At 35.5% G+C, this 22,727-nt stretch overlaps 1 protein-coding gene across 1 annotated transcript in view; it reads right to left on the reverse strand.

The window, feature by feature from the left end:
- Nucleotides 1-22,727, reverse strand: part of CSMD3 (CUB and Sushi multiple domains 3) — a 618,612-nt gene that overhangs the window by 94,718 nt on the left and 501,167 nt on the right. Inside the window, exons 39-49 of the mRNA XM_087962106.1 lie at nucleotides 21,959-22,028; nucleotides 21,214-21,330; nucleotides 20,507-20,716; nucleotides 18,382-18,570; nucleotides 17,023-17,200; nucleotides 14,028-14,173; nucleotides 11,346-11,426; nucleotides 9,541-9,654; nucleotides 4,778-4,966; nucleotides 4,384-4,530; nucleotides 2,388-2,576 (exon numbers count right to left, since the gene is read on the reverse strand). Coding sequence (XP_087818232.1) covers nucleotides 2,388-2,576; nucleotides 4,384-4,530; nucleotides 4,778-4,966; nucleotides 9,541-9,654; nucleotides 11,346-11,426; nucleotides 14,028-14,173; nucleotides 17,023-17,200; nucleotides 18,382-18,570; nucleotides 20,507-20,716; nucleotides 21,214-21,330; nucleotides 21,959-22,028 — 1,630 coding nt within the window. The remainder of the gene's footprint in view (nucleotides 1-2,387; nucleotides 2,577-4,383; nucleotides 4,531-4,777; nucleotides 4,967-9,540; nucleotides 9,655-11,345; nucleotides 11,427-14,027; nucleotides 14,174-17,022; nucleotides 17,201-18,381; nucleotides 18,571-20,506; nucleotides 20,717-21,213; nucleotides 21,331-21,958; nucleotides 22,029-22,727) is intronic.

The following is a 22,727-nucleotide window of genomic DNA, read 5'->3' on the forward strand; positions in this document are numbered from 1 at the left end:
CACTTGTATATAGTATGTTTAAATTGCAAATGTTAACCGTAAGTGTGTGTTGAGGTAATTCCCCGTTAGGAGAATGAGCGCATACAGGGAGACGTATAGAGAATAGTGTTTGAATAATACACACACAGCACACAGTGAATGGCAATTCTCCAGTTGTTGTATTAACTACATTGTTTAAAACATGGTTACTACACATTATGGCCTCACCCCACGGTGTTTCAGGTAAACCTGAATCAGATAACATAGTTATCTGATTGGAATAAAACATATACTACGCTGATCCTAAAACATCCTAGGTTCTTGATTTATAATTTGAAACTTATGAAGGGCCAATATCAGCTAAATAACTGGCAGCTGTGATTTCACATTATAGTGAACACAATAACAACAACAACAACAACAACAACAACAATAATAATAATAATAATAATAATAATAATAATAATAATAATAATGCAATATAAAATTCATTTTTCAAGTTGATATTTTTCAAGGTGAAAGTCATGCACCAAATATGAACAAAAATAAAACAAATTAAAAAGTTATTGTACGTTGTATATAACCTAGGCTGATAAAAAGATCTTGATATTAATTAATTTTGCAGTGCTTATATTCTGCTTATCTCCAGTATGTGGAGTGCTTATATCCAAATAATAAAACTCATAAAATAATCATAATAATGAAACTCATAAAATACAATTAAGTTAATAATTAAAACAAAAAACGACAACAATGTGATATCCAAGAGTTAAAGCAACCCATGATAGAGCTCAAAATCTCTAAGTGCTACATTTGTTTTTTTAACATTGTTTTTTAACATTTGTTTCATTAACATTGTAAAAATAATTTCTATAGCTGCCCATCTCAATCAATGACTCTGGATCTCTTACAATTAAAAAAATATATTACAATTGGCTTGGTATCATATCCAGGTTTTTAGGACCTTAAGGCTTAGAGGGTTGGGACCATTCTAATGTCCATGGGAGGATGTTCCACATCCTCAGGGCCCTTTCTTCTGCTAAAGATGAATAGAAAAAGCTCATCTTCTACTGCTTGCCAGTCAACCCTCTTTGGCTGACAGAATCTGCAGCATGCCCATTCTGCTAAATTGAGTTAGAGGTGGTATTCAGCAGGTTCTGACCAGTTCTAAAGAACCAGTAGTGGAAATTTTGAGTAGTTCGGAGAACCGGCAAATACCACCTCTGACTGGAGATTTTACAGTATCCTTCCCCTGCCACATTCATCAAGCCACACCTACAGAACTGGTAGTAAAAAAAATTGAATTCCACCACTGGTTAGAGGAGTACCGAGTCTTTAAAAAAAAAGATGATCCCTCTAGGTAATCCATTCCTAAGCCATGTAGGTTAAAAGTCAGAAGTCCTGGCCAGGATCTTAACAAAAAGTAAGTTTGAAATCCTATTGTGAGCATGTCTCATAGGACAGCATTCCATAGTCAAGACTCTGTGATAGGACCCTTTCTTTAATCACCAATTCTCTAATGTCCAATGATGATAAGGCAAAAATATATTTATTAAATTCCAGTGTGAACATTAAATATCATAAGTTCTGATATCAGCTAAGTTAACAATTAGAAATTTTTGGTGCATATGAAGTTCCTATTGATGACAATCAAGTAAAAACAATCAGTGACTACCAGTGTGATTTAAGAATAAGAATTGCTCACTTTGCCTCAGACCATCATTTCTATGTGGTAACCTATTGCCTGAGTAAGTTCCAATGGATGAAGATCTGTGATAAAGACCATAAGACTCCATTTATTTTGGACTTCAGTCATCTTCAATTAGCACCAATGGTGCCAAAATGAAGAAGTGGATATCATGTTGTCATAATTCCCTTTCCATATTTGAATCACAATTTCCATGCAAGTGGATAATGTCAAGTTTTTTTGCCACTTGACTTCCTCATGTGCCTATCTATAGATGCCCAAAAAAACAACTCTTACAATTAACTGTTACTGGAAAGCAACTGGCAAACCATTTATACTTCATCATCTGGAGATATGTGTATTCTTTAACTAGGAGCTATGTGCTATATTAAGGAAAGTAAGCAGGACTGCCCATGAACTAGGATAAAAGGGTTGGTTGGCATTTGTAGAAGTGTACAGGGTTAGCCTGGAAAAAAATATGGGGCAGTAATTAAGCCTCCCCCCACTAAAGAAAGGAGTGAAGAAGATACTAGACTCTGATGAGAATAAGAGGAAAGGAACAAGAAAATCTACCAGGCTTTCAAAATTCTGTTTTTATAGCTAGTCTCCATACAGTAGAGTTCTAGTATTTTATTTTATTTTTTGTAATGTCTGTTTCTTGACCTGGTTTACTTCAAAGGGCCAAACTATGAGAAGGTAAATTTGTAGTGAAAATCTTAACCTTGACAGGCTGGTACAGGTACATCCCATGCATAGTATCCAAGGGGAGATTTTCTACACACAGCAGTGCTTTTTCCAATGAGACGGAATCCTCGGTCACAAGCCCAGCGAACCACGCTGTTCAGCTGCCCTCCTGTCTGGCTTACAATGAAACCATGAGGGGGTGACTCTGGAGTACTGCAGTAAAGAGCTTGAAAAATGGAACAAAAGAAACAATGTGTTAATTTCTTCCTCCTATGGATGTTAATTATTGCACTGTTTAATAGCAGACAGGTGTCTGCAGGAATTATATGTGTGATTGCTTTTTAGCAATGATGCTACAAACAGTGGGAAAATAAAATCACCCTGTTTACCTAACAGAGAAAAAAATAAATCCATTCATCTTGGGTTCATATTACAGGGGATCTTTTCCCTGGCATCATTTCTCTTCTGGGGAAATGGGAATCATGCGGTAATGTATAGAAGGACAGACATGCAAATAGTGAGATCTATATAGTTAAACTAGATTTCCAATCAGCCAACAGGATGTTGCAACTTCCAATGTTCTTATACCCATGGGTAAAAAGATGTTGTAAATATCAGTATTGAAATAAAGCTTATAAATAAGAACCAAAGGAATATTGTCTTTTTCCCCAAGTACCAACATTATGAATTCTCCCCATTTGTAAAGAAAGAAAAGTCACTTACAAGTACAATTTTACTTATACTGTGTTAACTGTCATCTATTTAATTTTTTTCCATTTGAAGATTGTACAAATTTGTAATTGTACTTATTTTTAATGTGAGCTCAAGGTATTTTAATATTGGGAAGAAAGATCAAGAAAGATGACACATATTTCCTGGCTGAATAAGAGGACAGAGAGCCACAAAACATGGAATATGGAAATGACTTGTTAATTTTCTATAAATGTACATCTCTCTTTGTCTCTTTCTCTCTTTCTTTTGTTCACTCCAGTGGAGTTTTGCACAGCAGACTGTCTTTCACATCCATATCTTCTTATAAGGAAGCTGCTGATTAGAAAAATTGCAGGAAAACAGGCTTATAATTTAAAGATCTTTAGGATAATTCAGAAATGAACACTGCTTTACAGAAACCAGCATTCTAGTGATAAATTCTCTTTGTGTATGTTGGGATTCAAGAAATGTAATAAATTACTGTTGCCAACTCATGGGCATTTTGTTCATATGTTAATCTCCAATTTGGAATGGAACCACTATTGTATTTCTCCTAAAAATAACTGCCCAGATCAAACCTTGTAGGAATAGTTGACATTGTTCCATTTTAAAATTGCCACCTAAATCTTGTCTAAAGTGAAATTCAAGGTAAAGGTGTGGGTTCTTCTTGAGTTGAAACCAAAATGTAAAGAAACCTAAACAGAATTACATGCTTCATGGTTGCCTACATTCCTAAACACAAATAAGCAAAAGTTTAAAAGAAAGTACAGTATATTGTTCCAGAAAGAGCTGCCATGATTAAGCTAATGTTGTTACTTTCCTTGAAGGCAGACAAATTATTCTGAGGTCATTTGGTAGTTGGCTACTTTGAACTAGAGAAAATAAGAGAAGGAAGAAAGAAAAAAGAAAGAAAGAAAGAAAGAAAGAAAGAAAGAAAGAAAGAAAGAAAGAAAGAAAGAAAGAAAGGAAGGAAGGAATGAAGGAAGGAAGGAAGGAAGGAAGGAAGGAAGGAAGGAAGGAAAGAAAGAAAGAAAGAAAGAAAGAAAGAAAGAAAGAAAGAAAGAAAGAAAGAAAGAAAGAAAGAAAGAAGAAAGAAAAAAGAAAGAAATAAAACCATCATATCTTCGGATTAGATATTATATTGACAATAGAACTGAACTTTCACTTCATTGGATTTTAAAATAACATCTTCCATATCTTATTTCCCCCTTCTCTATATAGACTTTGTCCAGCTTCCATTTCTCTTCCATACCAATCTGCTAGTTGTTCCCCTTATTGATTCTTTTGAAGTAGAATGAAAAAAAGGGAAAGGCGTGACTTACCTATATATCTCATCCTAAAACCCTTTTTGTTGGTACCATGGTCTGCTGACCATCGGAGAAATACTTCATGGCCAGTGCTTGTTATATTGAGAGAGGAAGTATAATCTCCACTTAAGGAGATTAGCAATGGGCTGTGACTGTTTGGTCCTTGATCCCAGGGAACACATATGAGGAAAAAAGAAAGGCCAAAATTAGAGAAATGTTAAACATTATTCTGGGATATATAATCATTTGAATAATGCAATATATTGCAGCCATCTGTTCATAGCATAAGTGAAAATGTTCATTAATTGCATGTAACAGTCACACTATGTTATTCCTGATATAATGCATAATGTAATATTACTTAATAAAGCAACTATTATACATTCAAAGTTGAATATCATTTAGTTACCATCAAACACCTCAAGTATATCAAATTCTTTTTCAGTCTGGAAGAATTCAAAGTAAATGCTTATATTATAACCCTTTTCTATTGTAATGGTCCAAGCACACATTTGAAGGTTTGGATAACTATCTGGGTAGCCTGGGCTTAGGATTACTCCAGTTGAATCAAGGCGCAATTCATTTGCAGGACACAATACTGCAAGAGAGACAGAGAAAAGAGAAAAGGGGAAAGGAATTGAGCTGTAAACAATACAATAACTGGAAAGATATAGGATATGTGGGGTATTTTAAACTTGGACATCAAACACTTCATCTCAAATAATCAAAACATGGATAAATCTCTGAAAAAAGTAGAGAAAAAACGTGTTCAGATTCTTGTATTTTATATGTTCACATTTGTATATTTTAGATATTCTTTTCTGAAATGATGCCATGATCCAAGTATATCTCATTATGTATCAAATAAACAGAAGCTAAACTCTTCCAAATAATTGTCACTTCAAATAGAACAGGGATGCAGCATTTATTGACTATCAACATCCTTTGTGTAAATTTTGGTGTCTTAAACCTTGTCAGACTTAAGGGACCCTTTTACTCCTTAGTTCAAGGGTTTCAAACTCACGGCATCATGGCGGCATCACATGATGTACTGGGACTTTTTTCCCCTTCGCTAAACTGGATGGGGGCGGGGCCAGCATGTGATGCACCTGGCCCGTGGGCTGTGAGTTTGAGTCCTGCCTTAGTTCTTGCATTTCCCTCCCCTGATAAAATGGTTCCTGGCCTTAGTCACTTTTTGAGTCTGTACTTGACAGATTATGTATCTCTTGAAATGAGAAAAAAAAATTGCATGGTTAAGTAAAATTACATCTTTCAATGAGGGGTCCTTAGTGGTCTTGGAACTTGGTTGTTTTCTTGCAGATGTTTCATTACCCAAACTAGGTAACATCAGTGCTAGCCATCTTTCAATCTCTTAAAGATTTGAAAAAGAAAGGGTTTTCAATATGGATAGGTTAACTACATAAAGGATTTGGTATAGACTATAAATGTAGTATATACCAAATATATATCCTTCTTCTCCTCTTTTTTCATCCTCCAAGAAGGTTGCTCTGTGGCGACACTAGGCTGAAATTTTTAGCGCTTGTAAGGCACAAAATTATTGGAACTGTGCAAAGAGAGAGATATTTCAGGACATTCAGAAAAATACAAAATTAACTCTTGTTTAATCATTAAAACAGGTGTGTGTTTTATCTGTCCCTAGTATCTCTCTAACCCATATGCTGTAAATTTCAAGATATGTAGGTGCTCCTGGTTCTAGACTGATTCTGAGCAGTTCACAGTGTAAGAACTAGATTTTTTTTTTTAAATGAACAGTCTAAATAGAAAATGGTAAACTTGATAACATATCCTTGGACAAACAGGGCTTTATTATCCTCCAGAACATTGTCAAGGTGAGCGCCATTTGGATCTCAGAGGAAAACTAATTCCAGAAGGCAGGCACCACGATACTTAACTAAGCTTCCATAAATTTAATAGAATTTCCTTCCAGCCGAGCAAGCAAGTTGATCATTGATCAACTGAGTGGCTTGCTTGCTCTTTTTGTCTCTCTACTTAGCATATGCTTAGTATGCTTTGTGTCTGAAAATAAATGGAGCTACTTCCAAGTCTGTCTGACCAACAGGCTTTTATTTCTTTTCTCTGGTATTGTTTTCTTTTCTCTTTTTTTAGACATGCCTGCATAATTTGGAGGAAAAGAAAAGGATTCTCTGCCCCAGAAGTTATGTGTTGCTTTGTGAAATGATGTGCTATTCAAATATTTCAGTGGCACAGATTATTTTTATCCTTTGAGAATATAATAATTAAACCTTGCTAAATAAATGGATTAATAATCAATTCTTAGATGATGGGTATTTTTTAAACAAAAGAAGTTAAGAGAATGTGCATATTTTTTCATTAAATGCCTAGGCATTTAATAGCAAAGCTATTCACAACTCAACAGTTTTTTTATAATTAAACATTTGACAATTTGAGCTATATTTCCCTTTAATGCTTAATTGAATGTTAGTCCTAATACAGACTATCACCTGTTTTCTACTATCACCAATATGATAAGTGAAGAAAAAAATACTATGTCAACTCTAGATTGAAAATCTATTAACACCATATGTTTGGTGAAATTAAATTAAATAATACTTGACTCTCTCTCTTTTTCTTTAAGGAATTATTTTTTATATTCTATAATGCTTTTGCTCTTCAATAGAGAAAGATGATGGGGCCAGCAGTTTCTGGGCTAAGGATGGAATAAAGATTTTAAAAAGTCAAATTGATGGTCAAGACTGCATAATTGAAGTCCATTATTGTTACACAGTATATTTTTCTGATGCTGATACATATAGTTGTGACCAATGGTAAAAGGTATCCCACAATGGTAAAAGGTACCACCCAAACCCATGTAAACTGATGATGAAACCTATGAGCTGCTCACCCCCCCCCCCCCAGACAGGAATTGCTTAAATTATCCTTCTAAGGCAACATTCACAACGAGCTGAATTGATCTTGAATGACAACAATGGTAGAAGGATCAGTGAAGCAATTGTTCCTATTCACCAATATACATGTCAAACATACTAGGCTTGGTCTAGTATGAGGGTATAACTATGAAAGTAACATTGATGGGTATATCTTAAAGATTCCACCGTGAACTGTAAACTCCAATCTGTCTGCTTTTTCCTTTTCCTTGTGTGTGCAATATAGTACACCAAAGGTCTACTCTGCTTCTGCTTTTCACGAGGGCTACCCAGCTTTGCTGGTAATCCAGGATACACCATTTACTGATTGCATGCAAATAAAATTATGTTGTCTCTTCAGAGTGATTTGATTGCTTTAGGCAAGCCAGGAACAACAACCCTTTCTTGAATATTTTTTAACCTCTCTACATGTACTTGTGGATGGAAGACTAAAATGAGAACAAAATAACATCTATGCTTTTATTAGGAATTTAGACACTGATTATGACTTATCTTTAATTAAGTTTCTAGATGTAGATTTTATCAATATGTTCGAAAGGTCAATATTTCTAATAAAAGGAGAAGTAATTTCCAGGTTTCAGCAGTTTCAATTAAAAGTATTAAGAATGATGAATACCTACGAGTTCAAGAACCTTAGGTATTGAGTGACAATAGACTAAGTGTATTGTAACATTATCATTTAATAAAAAAATGAAAATTTCTCTGCAACTGTTGTATTTAATAAAATACCGTTAATAAAAAGATGTCAGAAAATGAATGCTTAGGAAATTTCTGATCTGTTCATAGATACCTTACTTCTGACCCTAACCATGACACAGCTTCTCATTTGAGTTTCAAGTTGCTTTTTCTGAAAAATAACCATTGATATATTTTTTTTTAATGAAAACTTTCAAGATCCTTGTTTTTCTACTCATAGCTGGGTTGGGATGGGATAAGATGATAGAACATGAGTAATTATAATCCTTTGGTGGATCATTCATTCATTCAGTCATTTGTTCATTTATTGAACTTATGCATTGCTTATCTTTTTCAAAGAAAAAATACAAATTCTCTCAAGTTTTGGAAAATATCTCCCCCTCCCACAAATGGCTGGTTATTGCTTTGATTTAAATGAGTCAAGTGGCATTTGAAATAAACAAGTTATCAAAGGTATGAATTACCAAAGAAATAGAATTTCATGGAGTGCTGTGAAAAGAAAAAATGACTATATTATTTGTACCATAAAAACTATAGGAGAGCTGTTGCCAGTCTAGAACATTTTAATCTGAATTCCATTTCCTGTTAGTTTGCTTAACTGTGCTATTTTTCTTTAAACCTAGTTCTTCTATTTGTGGATATTCATTATTTATATTTGTTAGATTTACAGCCAGATTTTCATCCTGGAAGTCAAGTTGGTTACTCCCTCCTCCAATTTGAATCCACCACAACTATGAGAAATAAGTTTGGCTGAAAAGTAAGGACTGTCCCAAAGTCATTCAGTAAACATTCATGTCTACATATTAATTTCAACTGTGGATCTTTCTAATCCTAGTCTAACATCTTAGCCACTTGGTCATTCAATTGTTTAGTCACTTCTGACTCTTCATGATTTAATGGACAATTATTCCCCAGGATTGTCTGTCAGCTACTTTGAAGTCTTGTAAGTTTGTGCTTTGACATCAGTAATTATAGCCAGCCATCTCATCTTTTGTCAGCTTCTTTCTTGATTGCCTTTAAATTTTCCAAACAACTCCTTAAAAGCCTCTTCTTCTACAGTATATGTCCAAAATATTTAAGCTTTATCTTTATTATTAGCGCTCCAGTGAACAAATTGATTTTACTGTGTCTGGTATTTAATGATTTGCTCTTTTTGATGTTCAACAATTATCTCCAGAAGCACAGTTTTGAGGCACCAGATTTTCATCATTCACTGTTTCTGATGGTCCGGTTTTAATAGCCATATATTATGATTGAGAAGATCATTGCTGCAATACCACTCTTGTTCTCTTACCCATAGCATATGGTAAGAAAAAGGAAAGGAAATAAGACAATGCACAAAAAACACTTTTGAATAAATCCTTTCAGGAAGGGTTCACATTTACCCTCTAGATATTCCTCAACTTCAAATCAAACTTAGTCAGTATTCCCATTATATACTGTATATGACTCTCTTCTGGTGTTTATCGATGCTAACTAAATATTGCATGCAAGACATCAAAGTAAGCAAATATATACTAAAAGGTTTTTTTTAAAAAGAATTTAAAACCTTGGCAAGAAGGTGGTATGCCATCCATCTGCAATCTCTCTCCTAGGCGACATGTCAGAATCTCATTACCAACTAATGTAAAACCTGGTAGACATTGGTACCTTATTATGTCCCCTGTGTAATAAAAAAAGGAGGAAAAGAGAAAAGATTGTAGTTAAAGAGCAATTAATGAGGACTTTCAGTGTTGACAATAGCATTGATTAACGAAGCATGTTTGCCACCATATATAATGTGAAAATGACCACTAGCACAAATAGGTTCCATTAGACAGAGGAAATGATGTGGCGAATAAGCCTAATTTGTCATTTCATTTTAGCTATGCTATTAGTGTGACTCACACATTTGCATGATTGTGAATTTGTGGAGTTGAAAAGCTTTATATGTTGCAGTTATTTCAGTAATTTAAAAAAAGCATCTAGTTTTCTTATTTCTAGCACTAATTTCAGAAATTATATATCTATAAAAGTCATCAAGTTGGTGTTGACTCTTCGTAACCACATATCAGGGGTGGGATCCGACTGGTGTAACTACCGGTTCGGTGATTTTACGTTTTGCTGCGCGCATGTGTATATCATCATCAGCTAGCTTCCAGAACAGCTGAGCAGCACTGCGTGCGGGTGCGCAACAGTTGAAAAGACATCTTTTTCCTGCTTTTTCAACCGCAGCTGTGTCATTCAAAGCAGGTGGGTGGGCCAAAAGAGCAGCAGAAATAGAACTGGTTCTATGTGTGCTCTCTGTTTGCTGCTCTTCAGAGCAAAAATGTAAAATCACTGAACTGGTAGTTACACCGGTCGGATCCCACCCCTGGCTTCTAGGGAGGATGTTTCACCTATCATTTAATAAAAATCTTGTTTTAATTTTTTGCAGAGCTGTGGTACTTAGCAGTATTTAGCAATATTTATTTGGCCACGGGTGAATGTTTCCCTGTGAAGCCTACTTTAGCGTCAACATCTTTAGGGAGAACACAATCTGAAATAGCTGTACACATAAGCAGCAGAATGATTTCTTAAAGCCTTTACAGCAAGTGAACATCTGATACAACAAGAAAACTGGTTTTAAGGAAGATGCATTTAGCCAGGTAATGGACATCAAATTGCCTCTGGCTGTACATGTCTGTCTCCTCTATCTGCACATTTTGCTGTTTAGGATCACAGCCAAACCCTATTGGTCGGATGAAGAACGCCACAGAGTGCAAAAGGTTTTACAAGAGCAGTAAACTGAAGTATCTCAGAGGGACCATAGAATATAAAGTATGGCTATGGTAAAAATAGAAAAGGGCTCTTTGGATATACCTGGAGTGTCTGGGGAATTTCATAATAGGATGTCTTCTTGCAGTTTTATTACTGATAAAATCAGCCTTGAGTAACTGAAATTACTTCAAGGTGTATGAGCAATTTAAAAATAGAAAATACAGTTTTTTTCCACAAGCCAATTTAAGTGTTAAGTACTTTATTTTGGGAAAGAAAATATGACCCTCCCTCCCTCCCTCCCTCCCTCCACCCACCCACCCATCTATCCATCCATCCATCTATCTAATCTAATCTAATCTAATCTAATCTAATCTAATCTAATCTAATCTAATCTAATCTAGGCATCTTAATATTTACAACTTTACAAAAAAATGAATCCATGTAATTACAGAAGTTCCTATGTTCCTCACTTAGATATATCTATATATAGATATGTCTTTTATTTGCATATATCATAGAAAACCTAAATATAGGAACTGCCAAAGATATGGACATGCATGTTAAATATGATACTTTTTTTGGAATTAAATAGATGTTGTCTATATAAATGTTTACCTATTTCAAATTCATCATCCTCAGTCAGAACTTCAGCATTTGGTATACTCTGTGGAGGCTGACACACTCGAAGTTGATATGCTATGAAAGTAGCAGAAATGTTTCAATTAGTACACTGTTCCAGTTTATATTATAACAATAAGCACATTGGAAGGGAAAAAATTGATACAAGAAATTACAGGAAGTTAGCTTGCATCTAACACCACTTATTAGGTTTAAAAGGTTTTATGGGATTTTAGGGAACATATTTCATAATATTTATGACAAACACCTTTATTGATATTTATTTATTTATTTAATTTATATTGCTGCCTATTCACCAATGGCGACTAAAGGCAGTTTACAGAATATAAAACCACATTTAAAACAATAAAAACTAACAAAAAGAATCAAATAAATTAATATAGTACAATATAACAAAATCACTCCCCAACTCTCAACCCCCTGCCCTGGCAACAGCAGATCACATGAGCCATTTAATGGGCTCCATCCTGCTCTGGGTTCCCCAGGCCCGCTGGCAGAACCATGTATTCAGCACCTTCTGGAAGAGTATTAGAATGGGGGCCGTTCTTATCTCTGGGGATGATGTTTCAGAGAGAGGGAGCCACCATGGAGAAGGTCCTTCTGGGTCCCACCAGGTGTATCTCCCTCGGGGATGGGACCCACAACATTCCCTGCCTCTCCACTCTGATGGGTCAGGTAGATGTGACCGGCAAGAGACGGTCCCTAAGATAACTTGGTCCCAAGCCATGAAGGGCTTTAAAGGTGACAATCAGCACCTTGAATTGCACCTGGAAGCAAATTGGAGAGGTGATACATATGCACACTGGGTCTGCACAAACCATGCAAGCTGTTGCATTTTGCACTGGAGCTTCTGGATGCTCTTCAAGGGCAGCCCCTTGTTGCAATGGTCAAGACAGGAATTGACTAGGGCATGGGTAACTGTGAGTCCAGAAAAGGACATAACTGTTGTACAACCTGCAGTTACACAAAGGCCCTCTTGGCTACAACCGCCACCTGCTCTTTGAGCAGGAGTCATGAGTCCAGGAAAACCCCTAGATTACACACAGGGACTGTTTGGGGTAGTGTCACCCCACCCAAGACCAAAGGTGGGAATTTTCCTGAGCCAACAAACCCCAAACCCAGAGCCACTCAGTCTTGCAAGAGTTTAGTTTTAACCTGTTGCTCCCCATCCAGCCCCCAACAGCCTCCAGGTACTGTGAGAGGAAGGACACGGCATCACTCAACTCAACATGGGCCAAGCCATACAGCTGAGTATCATCAGCATATTGGTGATACCACAGTCCATGGTGATGGATGATATCACCCAGCGGCTTCATATAAATGTTGAACAAGAGCGGAGAGAGTATCAAGCCCTGCCAAACCACTTAAAGCAAGCTTGATCTCTCCCCTCCTATCAACACTGACTGAGAGTGGCCGCAGAAGAATGAAGTGAACCAGGACAGCATAAGGCCTCCCACTCCCATCCCCCAAAGCCACCCCATGAGAATACCATGGTCGATGGCATAGAAAGCCACCGAGAGGTCAAGTAGAGCAAGGATGGATGCACTACCCCCATTTCACTCCTGTCAGAGATCATCCAAAAGTGCGACCAATGCCATTTCTGTCCAAATCCAGGCCTGAATCCTGACTGGTAGGGGTTGAGATAATCTGTTTCATCCAGAAACCTCATCAATCACCTTCTCAACAACATTCCCCCAAAAGGAAAGATTGGAGACAGATCAGAAATTATCCAAGCAGGTGGAATCCAGCGATGGCTTCTTAGGAAGAGGGTGGACCACAGTCTCCTTAAAATGCTGGGGCACTGCCTCCTCTTGTAAGGAAATATTAATCACCACCAGAGTCCACCCACCTGTCATCTCCTGGGAAGCTTTCACAAGCCAGGAGGGAACATGGCTCTAAAACACAGGAGATTGCATGCATACTCCCTAGGATTCTAGGATTTGTTGTATATTTCACATATATTGGTCAAATATGAGATAGATAGCAGTCCTGTTAATTAGATTCAAAACTATTAGTCTGAACAACTCTTTCTACCAAATATGTGCTCCTTAAAGGCTACATGAAACTTGTCCTCTATATTATATTCCATATTATATCATACATTTTTATTTAAATGCCACAGTGTTTTTATAAAAAATACTATATTTTGTAATGAACAAAAGGTGGAATTAGATGACCTTCAAAGTATTGTCTTCCTCTACTTGCTTCTTTCTACTCTTGATGTATGCTATAGAAATCAATCTATCATTATTATGCTTCATTCCACATTCAACCAGACGTTTAGACTGGATTTGGCATTTTTATCTACCTATTGAATCCTTCCCAAGGACCTTGCATTGGAACATGTTGTTTGATGGTGTTAAAGGTATCATCACAGAATGTAAGCTATTCCAAGACACTGTCTTTTGCAATTGACTGATGGGGTCTTTGTCAATGCCAATGGGACATTTTAGATACAAACTTTGCCCTGCTCTGTTATTAGATTCTCATTCTACCTCTTGGCCTTCTTATAAATCCTCATATTTACTATTATGTAATTATTACTGCCAAGCAGAAATCATTTACCAATCCAACTAAGAATATGTCCTATGTGTTTATTATTATTAAAAAAGAAAAGAATACACATGCACACACATCTTTTAGGTGTGCGACACTAACCATGGTAACTAAGGACAAAGAAGCCACTTGTTGTAAAGTCACTGTGGAACTTTATTAGAACCTGATTTGAGGTGCTGTAGACAGATTCCAATGCAGTGTTGCCACTAAATTGACCAATTTGAGGTGAATTTTGCTCAGGTCCATCCCTAGAAGAGAGAGAGAGAGAGAGAGAGAGAGAGAGAGAGAGAGAGAGAGAGAGAGAGAGAGAGAGAGAGAGAGAGAGAGAGAGAGAGAAAAGAAAGAAAGAAAGAAAGAAAGAAAGAAAGAAAGAAAGAAAGAAAGAAAGAAAGAAAGAAAGAAAGAAAGAAAGAAAGAAAAGATTTCACAGTTAAATAAATTTATATTTTCTTTAAGTAAAGATTCAAAGGAAATTGCAAGTGAAATGAAAGCAAGAAAACAAGAAATTCTATCAACTCTATCAATTCTATCAACAATAGATTAAATTCATAGAGAGCATCTGTTTGCCTTTACATTACTTTGCTTTTTCATTACAATGGAACTTGAGATGAAATGTACATAGAAAAGTACAGATGTATAATATAGATGTATAATATGGATATAATATAGATGCAATGTCCTACCTGTCAATGAATACTTCAGCTTCAACCATAACAATACAAGAGCAAACAATAGATACAAACTCAAGGTTAATCGCACCAAACTTGATTGCAGGAAATAAGACTTCAGCAACAGAGTGGTCAATGTCTGGAATACTCTACCTGACTCTGTGGTTTCTTCCCCAAACCCCAAAAACTTTAACTTTAGACTGTCTACTATTGACCTCACCCCTTTCCTAAGAGGTCTGTAGGGGATGTGCATAAGCGCACCAATGTGCCTACCATCCCTGTCCTATTGTTTCTTTTATTTTTTATTTTTCTTATATGTATCCATGTATGCTTAACTATGTTTTTACTTATACCTATTATCTTGTAAGCAATTGACAAAAATAAATAAATAAATAATAAATAAATAATAAATACATCAACAGATGTGCAGAAGTAGTTCCTGGAAAACACACTCAGTTTGTTTGGAATCCAAATAAATAAAACTAATAAAACATCATACAAGGCAAACGGCCTAGGCTGAACACACCGTTATTTACATTTAGCTAAAATAAAGTTCCACTCCAATATTTTTGTTTATACCTATTTTGTGTTAACCCTGATTCGTTAGAATATTTATTTCCTCATTTTGCCCTACCCACTGGGTCTTGAAGTCTCTAGGATGGTAGATATAATATTTTCCCCTTGTTTCAATTATGGGATTTATAGTAGTTTGAATTTTTCATACTCTTTTCCATTATGTAATATGATACATGGTGTTTTACAGACACACACAAACATACACACACACACACACTCATATAGCACATTTTGGAATTAATGAGATTCTTTCTAATATATTTTATAAATGTTTAATATTTTGAAAACTATTTTTATAGAATTGTTACTCTCTTTTATGTTAATTTACATAAAACTTTGTTGTTGTTTTCTGTAATATAAATATATTTCAAATACATGTTTGTTCTGTGTTTATTTAGTAATCATTGTGTAAATATTTGTTTTTCATTTAAAATAAATATTTTGCATTGATTTTAATAAGAAAGATGCACTGCAAAATCTAAAATACAAAATTAGAACCTTCACATTAAGTAACTAAATTTCAGGTGTTAGATGTTATTATTAATTATTTAAAAATAATGATAGATAGATGATTATTAAATTAATAAAAATCATGATAGATGATAGATAGAGATAGATAGATAGATAGATAGATAGATAGATAGATAGATAGATAGATAGATAGATGTCTGGATTATGATTTTATTTTATACATTTGAAATAATGAGACATTTGGCATATTATATTTTAAATTCATTTAGACACCAGAAAAAGAACTTCAATAATTCAACACATTAAATATGTGAGGAATATAGAAATAAATGTGAATTTTGATTAAGAAACAAATGTTTCTCAGTGGTATATCAACCTTAAATGTGTTTTACCACAATTAAGTGAAATTATGTTCAATGATCCTGTATTAATAGGTTTAGTCTTTTGAATATAAATTTACAGAATTCATAATGTAAGTTTTATAAACATGTAATCCCAAAGATACATTTTCAAAGATCTTAACTATAACCCTATCCTAGAGTGAACAATATTAATATTGTACTTATTGTTGACTAATTCAGTGGTTGCCAACCAGTGGGCCAGGAATTACTGGTGGTCCGTGAGAAAATTTTGGTGGTCCTCAGAGAAATGTCACCCCCAAAGCACCCTCCAAAACAATTAATCCAGGCTGCGTGGGAATACAAGGCTGCGCTGCCCACATGGCTTGTGGGAAGACAAGTCTTATGTCACTTTGCAAACAATATGAGATAACTTATCCCACTTGCCCCATGTCCCTGTCCTGGCCACCGGACTGCTTCTTTCCAAGGAAAGCATGCAAGTTTTTCTTTCTCTCCCCCAAACTCAGACAGAAATGAGTTTTTGGGACCCTGCAAGGCTTCCTGCTCCAAGAGGTTGGCCGGCGTGACAAGTCTCACAAAGACTCATTTCTGCTGGAGTTTGGGGGGAAGAGAAAGAAAGACTTCTGCTGCTTCTGCTGCTTTCCTTGTATGAAGCCAAAAGTCTCTCTCTCCCCCTGAGAATGGAGCTGGACGTTATCCTGCGATACCAAATAAAGAATGATCGATTGGTAGGAAAATGGGTGGGAATTTTCCTGCAGACTTTTGGGGGGATTTTCCCAGGGTCTCTGGTCTGCAGGATTTAAAATTATGAGTTTGGTGGTCCCTGAGGTCCAAAAGGCTGGCAACGCCTGGACTAGTTGAGACTACATTCTATGGAATACTTAGCATAGTAAACCAATATTAAAATCATCAAACATCTGAGCTGTTAAAAACAATCAAAACAGTAATTTGCATTTAGTAATTTTACATGTTGCTATGCATGAGTTATTGCATAATAAAAATATTATGGTAATTTTTGCTTACCAAACTGTTATAAAATCATATATTGGTTCTGTTTGAAGAACAGTAAAATTGATATAAATGCCATTTCCTGGTGGTACTCTTACAAGCCAAAAACAGTCTTGAAAATTTGGATATTCATCAGGGTAGCCAGGTGAATATATTGTACCATTCATAGCAGTTATATTTCCTCCGCAAAGAGCTATGAGAAAAGAAGGAAGGAAGGAAGGAAGGAAGGAAGGAAGGAAGGAAGGAAGGAAGGAAGGAAGGAAGGAAGGAAGGAAGGAAGGAAGTTAAGTGTAGCAATTTCATAATATTTATGAATTTTCTAAAAAAAATATAATGGGAAAATATATATTTTATAGCTTTAGTATAAAAAGAGCAAAATTAAATCACAAATGATTCCAAATATAGATAGCCCTGCCAGAAAGCAAATCAAAACTGAAACACATATTATGGATTTTTAGAAACCCTGTTTTTTTAAAGCTACAATTAACTTCATAACTTCATAAAATAATATTAAAAAGTTCACTACACTGAAAAATTTTCAGCAGGAAGAACATCAGAAATTGTTCACCAAGAGAAAGATAGTAAGTATCATCAATCGAAGGCTACAGTTCTAGAACCACTTTGAAGAGTAATTTTTTAAGCCGCACCCTATGCTCAATAAATCCATGTTCTTATAGTTATATATCTTATATATAATTCAAACGTACATTCTCATTATTAAACCATTTTCACATTTGTAATATTCTATCAACCAATATATGTTATTAAATCAAAAAGTGGAAAGAAAAAAACTCTTTGCAAAATGACTAATAATAGCATCAATTTAATTAATTAATTATTTTTTATGCTGTCCATCTGCCTTATCATGTGACTCTGGGCAGCTTATAAGTTATAAGTTCTACAAGTAGAAAAATAATCAAAATATTAAAACATTAAAACTACACATGTTAAGATTTTAAAACCAACTTGAAACCAGATCTAAGAGACAGATAGGATGGGGGTTAGATCTTCTTACCCCCTCCTACATGCAATATAATAAAGTTAGAATTCATAAAGCTACTTCCAATGCCAGTCAGTCAATTTTAGTCAGTCTGACTAAAATTGCTACGGTTTATTTGCAGCAGGAATATTTCCTTGGATATCTTCTGTTGCTCAACAGTCTAACTACTGTGTAGATCCCTATCCTGCTTTCAATCTGTTGTCTATACCTATCTTTTCAAACATTGAATTTAAATTACAATATTTCAGCTTTTAATAGACAGTGCTGTAAAAAATCAAAACCAAACATAAGAACTAAAAAGTGTCTGTCTGTCTGTCTGTCTGTCTGTCTATCTATCTATCATCTATCAATCTATTTATCTATCGAAAACATACCTTCACACCTTGGAAGAGGATGGTTCCAGTTACGACTGATTCCATGAAGGCAAGTAAGGGCTGAATTTCCAATTAAAGTGTATCCAAGAAAACACTCAAATGAAACAGTCTGTCCTACAGTAAAGTCAGTTCCAATAACAAATCCATTTCGGAAGGGACGTGGATCGGGACAACTTTGCAATTGATACGCTGGGAAAAAAATATGTCGGTGTACCACAGACATGAAAGGTATTTATTGACAAATAATTCTTGACAAATTTTAAACACCCCTTTTTCTGTGTGCTTCTCTTACTAACACATGATCACGGTACTCATATAACCATAGGATATTCCTAATTCATTGTTGTTATTGTTATTAATTGCACAGTCAGCCATATGTTCAGACTGGGTTTGACAATTTTGTCTACCTATTTGCAGGGGTCTTCAAACTTGACAGATTTAAGACTTGTGGTGGATTTCAACTCCCAGAATTTCTCCTCCAGTCATGTTAGCTCAGGAATTCTGGGAGTTGAAGTCCACAAGTCTTAAACTTGCCAAGTTTGAAGACCCTTGACCTATTGAGTCCTTACTAAGGACCTGGGATAGGCAAATCTGGATGTTTGATGGTGTTACAGATATCGCCATAGGATGGAATCTTTTTTCAAGTAAAGCTGCCTTCTGCAATTGACTGATGGCAAATTTGTCAATGCCTAGGGTGTTCAAGTGGTGCTCCAGTTACTTTGGGACTGCACGCAAGGTGCCTCTTACTATTGGTGCTACCCTTGCTTGCCTTTGTCATAGTCGTTCTATTTCTACTTTTAGGTCTTTATATTTTGTTATCTTCTCCTGTTCTTTCTTTTTTCTTCTGCTGTCTCCAGCTAGTTCCACATCCACCATCCAGACTTTTTTGTCTTTCTTATCGACAACGTTAAGTCCAGGTTATTATGTGGCAGGTTCCTGTCTGTCTGGATTCTAAAGTCCCAGAGCAATTTCACTTTTTTTCATTTTCTATGACTTTTTCTATTTTATGGTCCCACCAGTTCTTGCTTACAGGCAAATGGTATTTCCTACTGATCTTCCAATGTATCACTGTTGCTACTTTGTCATACCGGTGCTTGTAGTCAGTTTGTGCAATATTCTTGTAGCAGCTTACCAGGTGGTCCAGTTTCTTCAGCTTCTTTGCATAGGCAACACTTACTGTCTGTTGTTGTTGTTATTGTTATTATTGTTAATAATAATAATAATAATAATAATAATAATAATAATAATAATAATAATAATAATAATAATAATAATAATCGCACAGTCAGCCAGATGTTCAGACTGGGTTTGGCATTTCTGTCAATCTATCAAGTCCTTAATATCATAGTAAGATGTCATAGAATTGAAGACATCTTACTCATCTGTGTTTTCAGTTCTGGCTTTGCATTACTGCAATACACTTGATATCTAAAAAAAATTATACCTTTCTCAACAAATGGAGCCAAAGATTTTTAAAAGTTTAAGTTGTGGCAAGTCCAACAATAATGACAAATCAATGTTGTTGTGTGTCCTCCTTGGCACATAACACCTATGCATTGTTTGAAAAGCTCTTTGGGCTTACATATTAATAGTGAATTAAATTTAATGGGAGGCACACGACATGACAACTTATTTATAAACAAATCCTATTTAACCTCATTTACTGAAATCATCCACTTTCATAATATCTTATGAGAACTACTAACTTGTAAGAAAACTGATGAGAAAAAAAAAGCAGGTTTCATAGAAACTGTTCTTTTGAATGGAGAGATTTTTGTTGGACTATTTTAACTGTACCATAGTGTGTGTGTGTGTGTGTATTTGTGATTATATGTTCCCAAACGTAAATAGTGGATCCAATTACCAAGTGAAATAATTAGTAAATAACATTGTCGATCACTTCAAACACAAACAAGACTGTAATCTGTTGGTAATGCTATAATTTGGGATAATGGACTTAATGGTCTATTTTATTCCACTTTATTTTATCCTATGATTCCTTAAATGAAATCACTGTGAACCTAAAACTAAAACAAGCCATTCTTTATATTTCTATAGTTTCTCACCATTTTCAATAATGTGCTTTGCATTGTAACAAAAAAAGAAGTTATAGGTCTTTACACACCTTGATACACAATATGAAATCCTTGTTTGTTCTGAGAGTAATCGCTGTGAAAATATAAGCTAGTTTCATGCGTTGTACTGAAAAGGGAAGAAGGGAGCTGAGTTCCACTGAGTCTACCAATGGCAGTGCTAACATCGGGGGATCCACTTCTAACTTCCAGGTAATCATGGATTGTCTCCGTTGAAAAGTTTACAAATTGCAAGTGCACACCTGAAAATAGTTTTTAAAAAAATGATGAATAAAGTATACTTGCTATGCCTGGTTTTAAATGAGAATCATACTTAGTCGGGCTTCACTTCTTCTAAATCAGTGGTGTTATTCTACCGGTTATGCCCAGTTCAGCTGAGCCGGTAGCGCCAATGACCAGGGACACCAAACTGGTTTTCTCCAATGCTCTGCTGTTGGGCCCACCCACCCGCCTGGGCTCCCATACTAACCTTTTTGTCCTGCTTTTGAAACACAGCTGCTTTGCACTGCAAGCAGATTGCTGTGCAGCAGCTGCTGAAGCGATAGGGAGAGTGCAGGCTTGCAGGAGGTGAGTCAGAAACTGAGTGCACCTATGCAAAGTGCTTGTTTGGCGTGTGTGCACATCTGAATTTTGCGCGCATGCACAAAGTGTGCCCACCAAGACATGCTCACCGAACCGGTGGTAAAAATATTTGAAACACACCACTGTTCTAAATGGTAATAAATTGAATAAGACATACCAAAGCCAACAGGCAGCTTGATAGTCCATGTACAATCCAAACTACTGGGATAATTCCCGGGAAATCCTGGGCTAAGGATCACACCACTGAAGTCTGACATGGAACCACCACATTGTGCTACAAATGAGAAGGGGGAAAAGCTCATTTAAACCATGTTATCTTTTCCTGCCTGTGTAAACTTCAGCTTCCAGAATTCTGAGAGCTTGGCTGGGAATTCTTGGAGTTGAAGTCCACACATTTCAAAATTGCCAAGTTTTAAAACAGTATTTTAAAGAAATACACTGAAAAGAATTGGATTTTTCTGTTAGGCAATTATTTACATTAACACAGTTTATTCAAGTGTCTGAATCTCCAGCTCCTTATTCTTTTGATCCAAATTTATCTACAAACTCTATCTCTTCTGAACAAGAGTTACATAGATAGAAAAGATTAAAGTAGGGTAGGGAGTAGAAAATGAAATAGGATAACAGGGAAAGTAGTTGAAATACTGAACAGAGCATTCCCTACTGTTTATTTTGTTATAGACTCTCTTTGTATTTCATAATGTATCAAGCTTGAGCCACCACAATGTTTTTATTTACCTTTAGAAAAAATGAAACTATTTGAGCATTTTTTTTAACACAATATATTCTGTTTCCATCATGGAACTCCCTCCATCCTTCCATCAAGCCACCATAACACTTCCAAATATATCTCTAATACAGTTGTTTCATATTTTTTTAAAGTTTATATATGAAAGATATACCTAAGCAAATCGGAATAGGATAATTCCATCTTCTCACTGGTCCAGGCATGCAGGTGATATGCGAATGTCCCTATAAAATGACAAAACATTTTTAAATGACCAAATTAACAATTCTGTGCTACCCTTTATTATGCATAACAATAAAATTTCCATCATGAGATGTAAACCTGGGAGCCAAACTGTCTCGGAAGGTCTCATTAGCATGGCCAATTGTGGTCTGGTTTGGCTGCAGCAACATTAGCAAGTCATTGGCACAAAAACCTCCATTGGATGCCTCATATGCTGCCAAATTCTGGCCCTGCTAGCTGATTGCATGGACAATGTTGCTTTACTGAATTTTAACATATATGCCAAATGGCAAAGAACAGAAGCCGGTGATGGTGTGTTGAATATGGCAAGTGTGGCATAATCACGGGGTATAATGGATAATGTTTTCTTATCTATCATATGGGCAAGTGATCAGATGTTCTTCTCTGAATCATGTTGTAAAATATGATTTTCACATTCCAAACTATATTTTCACTTAGGATCTGGAAATAACAATCACACAGTAATTAAAAGAAAACAAAACCATACATGATGATTTACAAGCTCCAACAAGTGTCAGATTTTGGTGAATATGTTGGATATGCTACTGAAGTCTTTAATTTTGTGAGAAAGAGAAATGTTAGATAGATAGATAGATAGATAGATAGATAGATAGATAGATAGATAGATAGATAGATAGATAGATATAGATAGATGACAGACAGACATGGAAGAATATGAA

This window comes from Notechis scutatus, chromosome 3, assembly GCF_049901735.1.
Source record: "Notechis scutatus isolate UNSWTSFEM ecotype Mainland chromosome 3, rNotScu1.2, whole genome shotgun sequence".
Classification (NCBI taxonomy): Eukaryota; Metazoa; Chordata; class Lepidosauria; order Squamata; family Elapidae; genus Notechis; species Notechis scutatus.